General features: G+C 47.1%; 1 protein-coding gene across 2 annotated transcripts in view; it reads left to right on the top strand.

Moving 5' to 3' along the window:
- The first annotated feature begins 216 nt into the window (after window positions 1-216).
- Window positions 217-16206, top strand: part of CIB22 (LYR family of Fe/S cluster biogenesis protein) — a 51954-nt gene continuing 35964 nt past the window's right edge. The window contains exons 1-4 of one of the 2 annotated variants that reach the window (XM_086797233.1): window positions 217-358; window positions 447-580; window positions 1802-1843; window positions 1966-2047. In XM_086797233.1, the coding sequence (XP_086653359.1) occupies window positions 452-580; window positions 1802-1843; window positions 1966-2047 (253 nt within the window). In that variant the 5' untranslated portion in view covers window positions 217-358; window positions 447-451. Of the gene's footprint in view, window positions 359-379; window positions 581-1801; window positions 1844-1965; window positions 2048-16206 lie in introns of both variants that reach the window. The other variant, XM_086797242.1, reaches the window with a different exon arrangement.

The raw sequence follows: 16206 nt of genomic DNA on the forward strand, positions 1-16206 counted from the left end.
AGACATGGGTGAAGGTCACCATGGAAGCTTGCATGAGCAAGACTTGAATTAATATTGAGTAAAAAAGGATAAAAGTGACTATTTACAACTTGGCATTATAATTGTCTTATATAACCTTGGTCCCTTTTCACACTTAATAATACCTTGGCCGCCACATTGACCATGTCCAAGACTACAATCTTTTTTAACACTTTATTACACTCCTGCCCATATGTGAACGGCTTGGCTTTCTCAAGACAGGGCCACTACAGGCGGTACACGTTTGAAACGCCCATTTCGGTACAGGTGGGATAATGTGGAACGGAGCCACGGTGGTGGTGGTTGTTGGTATCACGGACTGGCCTGTCTGATCTTGCAGGTAGGATGTTTCTTGTCGATTTCAAGCAAACAGGCTTTCGTATGCCATTTCGAAGATACCCTTATCGCCGTGGGAATCATTCTTGCAGAAAATATGAGCGCCTCTGCCGCCGCCCTCGCTGCATACCGAGCTCAGCAGCGGCAGCGTGTACGATTGCTGTATAGACGTGCGCTGAAGCACACTCGCAACTGGGCAGTCATCCGTGACCTCTTCTACATTGAGGTTCGTATATATAAAATCTTACAAAGTTCTCGCCAAGGGGAGAATAGCAAAGAAGAAAACAAGGCACAACATAACACGTGCAAGAGCACGGCCACATAGAGAAAAAAAAAAAACACACACAAAAGAGAGAATTACGCATGCGTACCCCCGTAACCTCGTGCAGGTGCATAGAACATTGCTGCATTTTTGTTCTAATCAGGGTCTGATATATATTTGCCAGTTTGTTCTGATTTTTCTGATTTCTTTGTATATTAATGTTTAATTTGAGTAGTGACTTTCCAATTTGTTTTCTACCATGCACACAGAAGATCGTACATGTACACGCACGTGCACACGAGCAGTAATCCATTGCATGCATTTAGGCTCAATGATACTAGTGGTCTTCTTGTTGGTTTCAGTCTGGAATGTTGAAATGTCTGTGTATCCTTCAGTGTGCACATATGATGCCCATGATTAAGGGGGAAGGTTTATGGCTCTGTAGGAGTTGCTACTAGCACTTCAGACTCTCATGGAGGGTTTGGAGTGCGAATAGTGTTTTGCATGCTACCTCAAACCTATGTGATGAGGCCCGCAACTTTGTGGAAGTATTGAGGCATTCCCCAAGAAGGGTAGCCGCAGAGTCACGCGAAAGCAATGCTTTTCCTTATCTCATCTGTACCTTTGGGTGACAAAGGGAGGAGGAAGAGGCAAAGGGGAATAATTCAGGAGGCATGAACTTATTCTTGAGGAACCGGAGACACCTGGCTGTTTTTGGTGCAGTGGGTCTTGAGATGTAGTAACACTGTGGTGCTGCCAAAGATCATAAACAAGATGTCAATTGGTTTGCCCCTTTTCTCTTAGGGAGGCAAGCCACAAGAAGGAACTATAATGTTTATAAAACAACACACGCAAGCAAGGAATTTTTTCGGGCACACAGAGGACTCAAACAGAGTTGCTCTGCACAAGAGCAGAAACGCTCACAATAGAGGCAATATCCATGTGCTCATGTGTCTTGTCAAGGGAGAGGGCTGAGCTGGTTAAGGTAGACTTATCTTTATACTCAATGAGGGCAAAAGTAGGGAAGTAAGAGTATTTTACCAGAGAAACCTAAGGTCTGTGGTTACTCTTATGAAATACTCATACTCGTTAAACTAAAGAAATAGCAAGCTTTTGTTTGGAAATATAATTCTATTTACAACTATTAGTTCATAAATGAGATGATATTTTTCACAATGTCCACAGGCAGACAAGAGAAGAGCGGAGTTTGAGGCTAACAAAAATGAGGTGTGACCTTTGTTTGTATAAATTGAATGTAATCATGTGACATGCTTTTTGGAGAATTTATTTCTAGCGTGGATGCAGAAAAGTGGCATATAGCTTCATTCTAATTCAACCTCCTTAAGCAGGCTGATATTGATACGATTGACCGACTGATTTTTAAGGGAGAAGAACGCCTTGCAAAACAGCAGCACCCTGATCCTTATATCAGTAAGCATCAGAAACACACTTACAAAGCTCTCGTGTTAAAGTGTTCTTGTGTGTGTCTGCTCCCACACATGCACTGTGCACTCGATATGCTTCTTTCTTCCGATTCTCCCGGTGGATCTAGTCTTGATCTAAGATGACAGTCCTTTGAGTGAATTGGTGCCATTTTGTGTGCCCACCGCACCCACCCCACCTTTGGGGTATGTAGTGTCTGTATGCCCTAACACTTGGTCGGCAAGCAAAGTAGTAGTAGTGAGTTTCTAATTTCATACACACAAGGGCCATGCGATTTGGTGATTATATTCTTTGACCCTGCTCCAAACCCTTCTCTGAAGAGGTAATGTCTGTGCTCCATACTGCCCCATGGACAATAAGGTAGCCAAGTGCCTTTGTTCTAAACCTCCTATGCTCCACAGCCTCCTCATATCTGGAGCTTCCTATGTTCCCATATCAACTCTATCTGTGATGCAGTGGGCGGACAGCTATTGTCTGGCAGGCAGATTTGGGTGCCCACCAATATGAACATTAAACCTCAATTCAATTAAAGGCAGCTGACCAGCCATTACCAGCTTATGTGCAGCCCAACTTGCATGATTTGAGGACGTTTTGCCTTAAAGTACAGCCATCGGCCCTTGCAGGGTTCATTCATCAATCAATTGACAAGCCTCCTACAGCAGTCAAGTAGCCAGAGAGGCCAATGCGTACGTTGAAGGGGGGAGGATAGAACAGTAGATAGCGTGCGTTGAAGGGAGGATAGAACAGTAGATAGTGTGCAGTGGGTGAAAGCTGGGCTTTTCCAGAGCAACTTTGGTTTCCTGTAATTAATAAACTTTGGGGTTAAATTTTACATCAGTTGTAGAAGCATTTTTCTTTCCATAATATTAGATTCAGGTAGTTGCTAGTGTTTCTGATTGCATCGTACAAGACTTCCAGTCTTATTTTATTTAGTTAACACATTCGCAGTCCTATTAGTATTACATTTGGTATCAGAGCCTAGGATACCTGCAAAATTCTTTTTTCCATCATCCCACATGGGTTGTCTGCGTGATTAAGTAGTCGTCCGAAGAATCAAGAGATCATAGTGAGGGTTTGGGAGGAGTTAGTTTTGGATATCTAGCTGATTTCCAAGTTGTTCTGGCTACATCATGGTTTGAAAGGATTAGTTGGTGGCTTTGATCCATATGCTTATGGAGCAGAGCCACGCACAGATGGAATTTATGGGTGTGGAGCCAATAAATGCTTTCCACAATCTGTATGCTCCCTTTGATTCTGTTGGGGTGGGAGAGTGGTCGTTGCAGCCTTCCGTGAGTGTGAGGGCAAAAGGACGAAAGGACTAGATGTGTGAGAGATCAGAGAAAATCAACACAGCATGAAATGGATGAATGAGTGTATGTATAATGGTGAAGTAATCCAGTACAAGAGGCCCTCTGATGCGAGGTGACTCTGAGTAGTAGACCGACGAGGAAGCAAAGACAAAGTCAAAGAAGGAGGTCGGTTGATGACGGAGGCTCGCCTCGGCCCTCGAGGACAGCGGTGGCACTCCGTGTGGAGTAGAGGTAGAAGATTGCAACCACAGGACTGCAGTAGATGCAGGTGTGCTGCTGAATACAGAGGGAGCAGAAACGCTGCAGTGGTAGAGCCGATGATAATGATGATCGATGACGAAGCAAGAGGCGGGAATGCTACTCCTGAATGATAGTGCAGGTTGCCTTGCGTTGATGAAGGTTCAATCGGCTGCTGCAGATGTAAAGCCATCGACCTGATGGAGTGTTGGTTGAGCTGATTGATGGTGTGTTGATGCGTTGATATTCAGCCGGCAAACGCAGAGTTGTGCTGCGTAGATAGTAGGGCGACGGCTGGTATGTGTTGGTTGACGTTGATCAATATGCGATGATGAAGTTGTGTTGGAGCAGAGCGCCAGCTGCTGCTGAACGCTGCTGTTCACAGGTTGATGATCACGATGGTTGATGCCAAATGATGATACGTTGGGTTGATGAAGCGCCGGTTGGTATGTGTTGGTTGGCGTGTTCATTATGATGGGCACGTTTATATAGTGCATGGAGCAGCAGTCGGCCAGCACAAAATGACCAGAAAAAGGCTTTTTAGGTAATATAATGGGCGCCCTTTTGGGTTGGTTGTCACACACCCCCTCTCAGGCCAAAAGGGGACCATGAGAGAAGATGAAGAAGATGGTAATCGGGTGAAGAGGAACATGATGAAGTATTTAGGTAAGGTTGGTTGTTGTGGGTGTAGATCATGTGCTCTTCGTCTTTTGTAGAGTCTTTTGAGGTTGGGCTGTATTGGTCAATGCCACAATGCAAGGGTTTTCACATGCATGAATGCCCATTTGGGTTTTCATTCATACATGTGCCCAAAACACAAAAAATAGAATGCGATGCAAAGGGTATGCAAGATGGTAAATGCCCTCATGGGGTTTTCACCGACTCATGTGCCCTTGACGACAATGATAAATAATCCAAATGGTGAGGATGGTCCCTCTCTCAAGATGTTGAGGCGATGGTGGGGGACCGATGCCATAACCACTTGTCGGTAGGCTCGCTCTTCATGTGGTGGTGAATCCTCTTCCTTTGTAAGTTTGATGGTTGGATTGAGTGGGATGGCCATAGGGATAGCACCATCAGGAAAATATAGGAAGTGATTAGTTGAAGAGAGTACTTTTGTTGTGACACAAAGATACCATTAGGATGTTGGACCACCTCCATGCCAAGGAAATACGAGAGAAGACTGAGATTAGTCATCTCAAATGTTCGTCTTAGCTGTGCCATGATATTGTCAAAATACGCAGCGGAGATGATAACCAAATTTGAAACCACGAGCAAGTAGAGTGCAGAAAATAGATAGCACAAGAGAAGGAGAGAGATAGTCGTATAACTCTTCTCTATACACAAGATCCCGAATCTGAAAACTGGATACAAAGATGTGGGGGCCATGGGGCCATTTTATATGGCCCCATACATGCAGTCGGCCTGTGCAAAAACAGCTGACTTGGCCTACATGTCCACGACCAGCCCATACATGCAGTCGGCCAGCTGCGCATAGTCGGCCAGTATGCAGGAGAGGTCGGGGACTACATAGGGAAGTCGGCCAGCAACCAGATCATCCCACCAGCAGTCGGCCACCATCTGGATCAGCCGGGGTGCAGAAAAGTGCCTCCCACACCATGGGAAAAATAGGGAAAAATGGGAAAAAAATACGGGGAGTGAGGAAAAATGAGAAAACACCTATACAGGGCGGGCACACCCACAACACAGGCCCTGGTGTCTGATAAAGACAGGAGATGACTTCTAACACCCCCTCTCAGCTCCTGGCTGTGAAATCAACCCTAGGGAGCTGGAGTGCCGCTTGAGCGTAGCCTGAGGTAGAGACTTTGTGAAGAGGTCCGCCGCATTGTCCTCCGTCGAACAATAAAGTAGCAAGATGTCACCAGCCAAGGTCTTCTCACGTACAAAGTGATACTGTATCTCTATGTGCTTGGTCTGGGCATGGAAGACCGGGTTCCAAGCAATAGCTATACAACTCTGGTTATTACACTGGATGACTGTGGGCTCCTTCTGTGGAAACCCAATCTCGCCTAGGAGCCTCCGCAGCCACACAACCTCGCAAGCAGCACCACAAGCAGCCCGGTACTCTGCCTTTGTCGAAGATAGGGCAATAGTTGGCTGCCTCGTACTGCTCCAAGAAACTGCTCCTGAGCCGAGGGTAAAACTCTAACCTGAAGTAGATCTCCTCGTGTCTGAATCTCCTCCCCAATTTGAGGCACTCCAACCTTGGAGTCTGACTCCATCCCCTCCTGTGTAAAAGAGTCCTAGATCCTTCGTACTCTGCAGATACCGCAAGATCCGCAATCCTGTGTCCCAATGAGACTTCAATGGCGTCTGCATAAAAGAGCTCAACAATCCCACGGAGAAGCTCCAGTCCAATCTGGTGTTCAGCAACCAGATCAATGAACCAACCAACTTCCGATACTGCGAGGCATCAACTGGCTCACAAGGATCATTAATAGTTAACTTTGTGTTTGGGTCCATCGGCGAAGTAATAGGCTTGCAGTTCTCCATCCCAAAGGCCTCAAGCAACTAATGAACATACCGCTCTGCTGAGAGACAAAACCCCCCCTCTGGGTCTGCTAGATCTCCAATCCCAAAAAGAAGTGGAGTAAGCCTAGGTCGGTCATATCAAACTCCTTTGACAAGGCAGCCTTCGTCATGCCAATGTGCTCCACATGACCGCCGGTGAGAATGAGATCATCCACATAAAGGATGATAATCGTAACCATGCCGCGTTCCCGAAAGAGATACAGGTTGGGATCTGCAACCGATCTCTAAAAACTAGTCCGAACAAAGAAGGAATCAATCTTCTGATTCCAAGCCCTGGGAGCCTTCTTAAGACCATACAAGGCCTTAGCATCCGGCACAAGTGGACAAGGGCCAACCCCCTTCCCTGCTAAACTTGTGAAATGGGCCTTTGTCACCATTTGGTCCACCTCCATTTCTGGAGCTACTTCTATGGGACTGTCACTCCACAGAGCGGCCAGATTTGTGTCATGTTCACATGGGGCCAGGCCAGTGTCCCATGTGAAAGGGCCAGTCTTTTGGTGTCACATGGACGGGAGCCAGATTAAAGCCACCCGTGTGTGACCAAGTGCTGCGTCACATGGACGGGAACCAGTTTCGTGTCACCCGTGTGTGACTTGCTTCGCGCTGTATGGACGGGAGCCTGTTGGTGCCACCCGTGTATGGCCAAGATGGCGTCTTACTTATGGGACTGTCACTCCATAGGAAGACCAGGTGTCACCAATTGGCCGACCATTTGGTCCATCTCCAGCTTTTGTGTCTCGTTCACTTGAGGCCAGGTCGGTGTCTCATGTGAAGAGGCCAGTTTTCTTGCTTGACATGGACGGGAGCCAGACTGGTGCCACCCGTGTGTTAGCAGGATGGTGTCGTATGGACGGGAGCCAGACTGGTGCCACCCGTGTATGACCTGGACTGTGTTCGACCCATGGGATTGCCACGCCATGGAAGAACCAGTATTCGTACTGTGTCTTGCCTATGGGACTGTTACACCATAGGGAGGCTCGTGCCTGGAACTGTGTCTTACCTATGGGACTGTCACTCCATAGGAAGACCAGGTTTTTATGTTTTACGTCGTGCCATTTTTGTGCCGACAGATATTTTGTACTTGTTCCATGAACGGGAGATATGTCCATGATACTATTTGCACATGCACTCATGCTTTGCATGTTTGAAACTGTTTTCGCATGACTTGTATTTTTGTGTTTGCCTGCTTGACGTGTTGGTTACTGAGCGGGGATGCCTGCCAGTGAGTCGTGAAGTCTGCTCTTGTCTTCTGACGAGTTTTGGTGCATGTGAACAAGTGGTAAGTATATTGCACATGTTGTTTTAATATTTCATATTTTAACCTTTGTTTTATAAGGTCATTTGTTCACACTCACTTAAAAGTGGGCACCCACTTAGGGGCCAAGGTGGGGAGCCCCACTTAAGTGAGTGTGTGGGGGTGGGTGCATGGTCACCTACCCACACTCCCAAAGAGCTGGCCGCCCACATGCAAGCGTGGGGAGCCAGCCAGCACATTTTGTTTACTCCTCCTCCATCCTTAATAAAAAAAGCTCCACGACCACCTTTGGAGAGACAATTGGTGCCCCTCCATCACCCTTGGTTGTGTTGCGCTTCATCTCTTGCTGACGGCTGAGCAAATTCAAAGGCTGCTTTTTCCTCTTCCGGTTGCATCCAGGCGACTACAGCTACACCACAGGCGGCTGTTTCTTCAGCCTTGAAAACGGCTGTTTCACGCTGGTCCAACAGGCTGCGCCTGTTTGCTACAGGTGCTTACACCACCTGCTCTCCTGCAGGTCGTTGTACTGGTTTTGGCGGCTGCACCAGTTCTCTTACAAGGTGACTGTTTATTGGCTGCAGGCGGCCAAAACAGGCAGCATCCAAGCGGCTGTTTCTCTCAGGCTGCGCCCACTTCACCTTTAACAGCTTACGGCTGCACACAACCAGGCGGCTGAGGCCTATAGACGTGGCTGAACTTTCTGCACTACTGGTTGCTGCGCAGCATACTTCAGCAGCCAGCTGCGTAACCATCAGCAGGTTGTACTGATTCTCCAGCAGCGTGCACCCTCACCTGTAGGCGACCTTGCTCCTGCAGCCAGGTGGTTACGCCTCTCACAGAAAGCTGCCTTCCTCATCCCATACAGACTGCTGTGCCCCGGTGTTTTTCTCAAGTAACTGCACACATGGGTATTGGACTTCCTTCTGCCATCCACAAGTAAGTGAATTTTCAGATTTAAATAAAGTACTTTGTGTTAAATCTGATAAGGGATTCATCCCCCACGGTAACACCCGTTCGGTGCCGGGTAGTCCAAGCTATTGGAGAACCTCGGTCCAAAGGTGCTGAGATCGGGAGAGCCAGGCGTTAGTACGAGAGCGCCTGTTTGTGCGTGGTCTCGGAACACGCACAAACACCCGTACTTTGTGTTAAATCTGATAAGGGATTCATCACCCACGGTAACACCCGTTCGGTGCCGGGTAGTCCAAGCTATTGGAGAACCTCGGTCCAAAGGTGTTGAGATCGGGAGAGCCAGGCGTGAGTACGAGAGCGCCTGTTTGTGCGTGGTCTCGGAATACCAGTGAGGCGCTCTCCGCGGAGTCCAGTGAAAGCACAGGACCGTAGAGACTGGACCACACTAGTGGTCGTTCTGCTTCGAACTTCTACTTTGAACGTCGACTTCGAATTTATTTGTTTGGTACTGTATTCATATGTACATGGACATCATCTGAAACCGGCCTCTGATAGAAACCAGAGTGCGGTAGACTAGCAGTCACCCGTCCACTTGTAGTCTAGATATGAAAACAGAAAAGATTGGGGCTAGAGTGCCCAAATCTGAAAACAAAGCGACACCTGTTGGCCCCAAAGCTTGGCGCCCCTTGCGGTATTTCTTTATTCAATTCCAAAAGTATGAAAGGCTGAGTACAACCAAAAATCAGCCAAGAGATTACACCTGAATGTCCAATCTGACGGCCCACAATACCTCTTAGCATAGAGGATCCACGTACACAGATCTGTGTCCCAAAGTAACACACTGTGCCTCCCTCTGATCAGCCAAGACCACTAAGCAGGGCAGCCATGAGCATACATCTGGCATAACTCAAGCACATGATTCAACGTCTCAGTCCATACATACATGTACTGTCCAACCTCTGTCTCAACCCTTGTCAATCTGCCATACCCCTCCTCTCACAAGGGGCCAGATAGCTCAAATCTGCACAACAGACATCAAGCAGTAGAAAGAGAGATAGATGAACAAATGCGGAGCTTACCAAAATCAGCCCGTGTATCTGCACTGGAGGAAGCAACGGTACCAATCTGTACTTGCAGGCACTTGTTTCCACAACCCTGCTTCACACGTGTATGTACTTGTCTGTACCCTCCTCCTTGTGTCCACCTCAGTGCTGTACCTGTCTGTACAGTCCTGAAAAACAGCCTTGTACCAGTCTGCACTACCTCGGGATACGTGCCAGAAACTGTCCTTGCATACGCCGCCTGCAGCCAGCACTTGTACACACCTGTACCTGCACAGTCAGCTTGTCCAGAACCTGTCCAGCGCCGCCAGCAGCAGTACTGCTGTACCTGAACTGTCCGTACACTGTACGGCAGTCGTACAGTGCTGTACCTGCTGTTGTACTTGTCTGCACAGCCTGTACTAGCAACTGCAGCCTGTCTAGAACCTGTGCGTAGCCTGTCCAGCAGACAGATAGGCCCGCAGCAACTCCTGTGCGTAGCCTGTACCAGGAGAGAAAACCTGCAGCCTGTCCGTACAAGACTGTACGGCTGGTTTGCTCAGAGAACACAGCAGCCAGAAAGATTTGCAGCAGCCGACTTGCTCCCTTCAGCTTTTCCACGCTTCCCCACAAGGGCATGTATGCTCCACGACTCTTTTTCCCAAAAAGAAGAGAGAGAGAGAGAGGAGAGAGAAGCACACACTCCAAAAGTGGAGTGGCCCCCCTCCCCATAATAATCCTAGGGCCCCCCACTTTAAAAATTATTGAAGTCCCTAGGGGCCACTAAGGCCTAGGGGCAACTTTACTGAAACATTAAAATACTAATGTTCTAGTTCCCCCCTTCACACCTAGGGATGTCCACACATCATTAACTCTGTCCGGGCACCCCCCATGTGAATCATTTAATATTTTGACTCAGCAACCACCATGCCCACAGTTGTGGTGTTCCATTTTCACAGGGCCATGACATACCCCCCTCTTGAAAAATGGCAAGCGTCCTCGATTGCATTCTGGTGATACAGCAAAATATCCAAAGTGAAATATACAATATGGCAAGATGAGCGTCCCAATCTCTCTAAGCCATGCATATGTATCAACATTCACTGCAAAACAATGGCATAGTAATAGTCCAAGTTGTATACCACTGTGAACCATACATATCCACAAAATCGCATGTGACTAGTACACATATATCATAGAAGTCCCATAAACAGATGTACTGTCAGCCTCAGTACCTTCGGGTGAGATAAAAACTGCACCAAGCGACCTCTAGATGTCATCTGAGCCTGTCTGTATCAAGGGAGTGGAGGTGCTACCCCCCTCTTGAGCATCAGGTAATGCTCCAGACCCATGCTCTGCTGAACCTGAATGAGCCACAACAAGAGTCGGCTCTAACTCAAAGGCATCGAGATAAAGCTGCAAAACCTGAGGTGAATCTGTTAAGTCACCTTCCTCCATCCACTTCGCATCCATCGGTGAATAGTTCTTGAACTTCACAAGATAGCGACGGGAAACTTTACCTCGTACCTTCCTTTCTTTATGTGCCAGTATCTGCTCTGGAATCAGAACCTCATCAAGTTCCTCAACTTCGGGCTGAGCCTCATCTGATACATCGTCAGGCACATCCCCACGGAAAGGTCTAAGAAGACTCACGTGAAAAGCATTGTGAATCCTCCAGTGATCTGGTAACTTCAAACGATAGGTTACCTCACCAATATTTTCCAAAACCTGAAAAGGCCCATAATAACGCATGCTCAACTTAGGGAATAAGCGCTCTTTACCCTTCATCTTCTTGAGTCTAGCCTTTTCAAAGCGCAAAAGAACCCAATCACCCAATGCAAACTGTACATCACGTCTGTGACGGTCTGCGGCTTTCTTTTGCTTCTGCTGAGTTTTCTGGAGTGCCAACTTAACTCTCGGATAAGCTTCATCCAAGCTCTCCACATGCTGATCAGCCTCAAATATCTTATCCTTTGTATGCAAAATGGGTGGTACCTTCTTCCCTCCTTCCGCAATCTCAAAAGGCGCCTTGCCTGTCGAGGTATGTACAGTGTTGTTATATGCAAACTCCACCAAAGGAAGATACTTTTCCCATTGTTGCTTGTGCTCTGACACATAGCACTTGAGAAGATCCAACACTGTAGAGTTAGCCTCTTCTGACTGACCATCTGTCTGTGGATGAAATGACGATGAAAACTTGAGAGTTGTACCCATGTTGTCAAACAACCCTCTCCAGAACAAACTCGTCATCCGTGGATCACGGTCACTAATGATAGACGTAGGCAAGCCATGATACTTGAAGATGTTCGCCATGAACAACTTCACCATATGATCCACTTTGATCGTCTTACGCACGGGAATGAAATGAGCTTGCTTACTGAACCTGCATATGATAGTCCAGATGCCATCATTTCCCGTTTGTGTCCGTGGAAGATCAAATATAAAATCCATGGCAATGCTCTCCCAAGGTCTATCTGGAATAGGTAAAGGCTGTAATAACCCTGGTGTCTTCTGACGGTCAAACTTTACCTTCTGACATACGATGCATTGCCTCACAAAGGCATCAACATCTCGTCTCAAGGTTGGCCAATAAAAGAAAGTCTCCACTGCTTTGACCGTGGCGTCAATACCTCTATGACCTGCATACGGTGGAGCATGACTTTCAATCATAACCTTGAGTCGCAATGGCCTGGTAACACACAGTCTGCCATGCATCAATAAAAACCCATCCCTGAGAGTATAGTGCTCATGCCGCTGACCCTCAGACATCTGATCATACAACCTTTCAAAGTCCTCATCATGGGCATACTGCTCTTTCATTTCATCAAGCTCATGATGATAAGCAAGTGAAACTGCAGAGACCCGTGGCTTGCGTGACAAAGCATCTGCCACTACATTCTTTTTGCCTTCCACATGCACAATCTGGAAGTGAAACATTGACAAAAAGTTGCCCAACGCATATGCTTCTCTGAAAGCTTAGTTTGCGTGAGGAAATAACGCAAGGTCTGATGATGTGTCTGCACAATGAAATCAGCCCCAAGCAAGTAGTGTTTCCATGTAGAAAGAGCGTGAATTACAGCCAACATCTCTTTCTCATAAACCTGTAAATGCTTCTCAGCATCTTGCAATACTCTACTCTCATAGGCTATCACATGTCCCTCTTGCATGAGAACTGCACCAATGCTGCTTCCACATGCATCACACTGGACAACAGAAGCCTTTCGGAGGTCCGGTAACACCAATACTGGATCCGAAGTAAGCTTTTCTTTGAGCTTTTTGAATGCTGTAATTTCACGATCAGCCCATCTAAACGGAGTTGCCTTCTTCGTCAAAGCATGAAGAGGCGAAGCAATTTCAGCAAAGTGCCGTATGTATCGCCTGTAATAGGAACACAATCCTAGAAAACAACGTACATCATGCACGGTGAAACCGGCCTCTGATAGAAACCAGAGTGCGGTAGACTAGCAGTCACCCGTCCACTTGTAGTCTAGATATGAAAACAGAAAAGATTGGGGCTAGAGTGCCCAAATCTGAAAACAAAGCGACACCTGTTGGCTCCAAAACTTGGCGCCCCTTGCAGTATTTCTTTATTCAATTCCAAAAGTATGAAAGGCTGAGTACAACCAAAATCAGCCAAGAGGTTACACCTGTATGTCCAATCTGACGGCCCACAATACCTCTTAGCACAGAGGATCCACGCACACAGATCTGTGTCTCAAGCAACACACTGTGTCTCCCTCTGATCAACCAAGACCACTAAGCAGGGCAGCCATGAGCATACATCTGGCATAACTCAAGCACATGATTCAACATCTCAGCTCATACATACATGTACTGTCCAACCTCTGTCTCAACCCTTGTCAATCTGCCATACCCCTCCTGTCTCACAAGGGGCCAGATAGCTCAAATCTGCAACAGACATCAAGCAGTAGAAAGAGAGATAGATGAGAAGATGCGGAGCTTACCAAAATCAGCCCGTGTATTTGCACTGGAGGAAGCAACGGTACCAATCTGTACTTGCAGGCACTTGTTTCCACAACCCTGCTTCACACGCATGTACGTACTTGTCTGTACCCTCCTCCTTGTGTCCAACTATATGCTGTACTTGACTGTACAGATCTGAAAAACAGCCCTGTACCGGTCTGCACTACCTCGGGATACGTGCCAGAAGCTATCCTTGCAAACACCGCCTGCAGCCAGCACTTGTACACACCTGTACCTGCGCAGCCAGATCTGTCCAGAACCTGTCCAGCGCCGCCAGCAGCAGTACTGCTGTACCTGGACTGTCCGTACATTGTACGGCAGTCGTACAGTGCTGTACCTGCTATTGTACTTGTCTGCACAGCCTGTACCAGCAACTGCAGCCTGTCCAGAACTTATGCGCAGTAGAGATTCTCGCAACAACTCCTATGCGCAGCCAGCAACAGAAGAGAAAACCTGCAGCTTGTCCGTACAAGGCTGTACGGCTGGTTTGCTCTGAGAACACAGCAGCAAAACCACCCTTCAGCAGTCGACTCTTCCTCTTCCTGCTTTTCCACGCATCCCCACCAAGGCATGTATGCTCCACGACTCTTTTTCCCAAAAAGAAGAGAGAGAGAGAGGAGAGAGAAGCACACACTCCAAAAGTGGAGTGGCCCCCTCTCCGTAATAATCCTAGGCCCCCCCCCCCCACTTTAAAAGTTATTAAAGTCCCTAGGGGCCACTAAGGCCTAGGGGCAACTTTAATAAATCATTAAAAGTTTAATGTTCTAGTTCCCCCCTTCACACCTAGGGATGTCCACACATCTTTAACTCTGTCCGGGCACCCCCCATGTGAATCATTCAATATTCTGACTCAGCAACCACCATGCCCACACTTGTGCTGTTCCATTTTCACAGGGCCATGACATACCCCCCTCTTGAAAAATGGCAAGCGTCCTCGATTGCATTCTGGTGATGCAGCAAAATATCCAAAGTGAAATATACATTATGGCAAGATCAGCATCCCAATCTCTCTAAGCCATGCACATGTAACATCATTCACTGCAAAACAATGGCGTAGTAATAGTCCAAGTTGTATCCCACTGTGAACCATACATATCCACAAAATCTCATGTGACTAGTACACACATATCATAGAAGTCCCATAAACAGATGTACTGTCAGCCTCAGTACCTTCGGGTGAGATAAAAACTGCACCAAGTGACCTCTAGATGTCATCTGAGCCTGTCTGTATCAAGGGAGTGGAGGTGCTACCCCCCTCTTGAGCATCAGGTAATGCTCCAGACCCATGCTCTGCTGAACTTGAATGAGCCACAATAAGAGTCGGCTCTAACTCAAAGGCATCGAGATAAAGCTGCAAAACCTGAGGTGAATCTGTTAAGTCACCTTCCTCCATCCACTTCGCATCCATCGGTGAATAGTTCTTGAACTTCACAAGATAGCGACGGGAAACTTTACCTCGTACCTTCCTTTCTTTATGTGCCAGTATCTGCTCTGGAATCAGAACCTCATCAAGTTCCTCAACTTCCGGCTGAGCCTCATCTGATACATCCTCAGGCACATCCCCAACGGAAAGGTCTAAGGAGACTCACGTGAAAAGCATTGTGAATCCTCCAGTGATCTGGTAACTTCAAACGATAGGTTACCTCACCAATCTTTTCCAAAACCTGAAAAGGCCCATAATAACGCATGCTCAACTTAGGGAATAAGCGCTCTTTACCCTTCATCTTCTTGAGTCTAGCCTTTTCAAAGCGCAAAAGAACCCAATCACCCAATGCAAACTGTACATCACGTCTGTGACGGTCTGCGGCTTTCTTTTGCTTCTGTTGAGTTTTCTTGAGTGCCAACTTAACCCTCCGATAAGCTTCATCCAAACTTTCCACATACTGATCAGCCTCAAAGATCTTATCCTTTGTATGCAAAATGGGTGATACCTTCTTCCCTCCTTCAACAATCTCAAAAGGCGCCTTGCCTGTCGAGGTATGTACAGTGTTGTTATATGCAAACTCCACCAAAGGAAGATACTTTTCCCATTGTTGCGTGTGCTCTGACACATAGCACTTGAGAAGATCCAACACTGTAGAGTTAGCCTCTTCTGACTGACCATCTGTCTGTGGATGAAATGACGATGAAAACTTGAGAGTTGTACCCATGTTGTCAAACAACCCTCTCCAGAACAAACTCGTCATCCGTGGATCACGGTCACTAATGATAGACATAGGCAAGCCATGATACTTGAAGATGTTCGCCATGAACAACTTCACCATATGATCCACTTTGATCGTCTTACGCACGGGAATGAAATGAGCTTGCTTACTGAACCTGCATATGATAGTCCAGATGCCATCATTTCCCGTTTGTGTCCGTGGAAGATCAAATATAAAATCCATGGCAATGCTCTCCCAAGGTCTATCTGGAATAGGTAAAGGCTGTAATAACCCTGGTGTCTTTTGACGGTCAAACTTTACCTTCTGACAGACGATGCATTGCCTCACAAAGGCATCAACATCTCTTCTCAAGGTTGGCCAATAAAAGAAAGTCTCCACTGCTTTGACCGTGGCGTCAATACCTCTATGACCTGCATACGGTGGAGCATGACTTTCAATCATAACCTTGAGTCGCAATGGCCTGGTAACACAGTCTGCCATGCATCAATAAAAACCCATCTCTGAGAGTATAGTGCTCATGCCGCTGACCCTCAGACATTTGATCATACAACCTTTCAAAGTCCTCATCATGGGCATACTGCTCTTTCATTTCATCAAGCTCATGATGATAAGCAAGTGAAACTGCAGAGACCTGTGGCTTGCGTGACAAAGCATTTGCCACTACATTCTTTTTGCCTTCCACATGCACAATCTG

This window comes from Cibotium barometz, chromosome 5 (genome assembly GCF_041138505.1).
Source record: "Cibotium barometz isolate CiBa-2024 chromosome 5, ASM4113850v1, whole genome shotgun sequence".
Classification (NCBI taxonomy): Eukaryota; Viridiplantae; Streptophyta; class Polypodiopsida; order Cyatheales; family Cibotiaceae; genus Cibotium; species Cibotium barometz.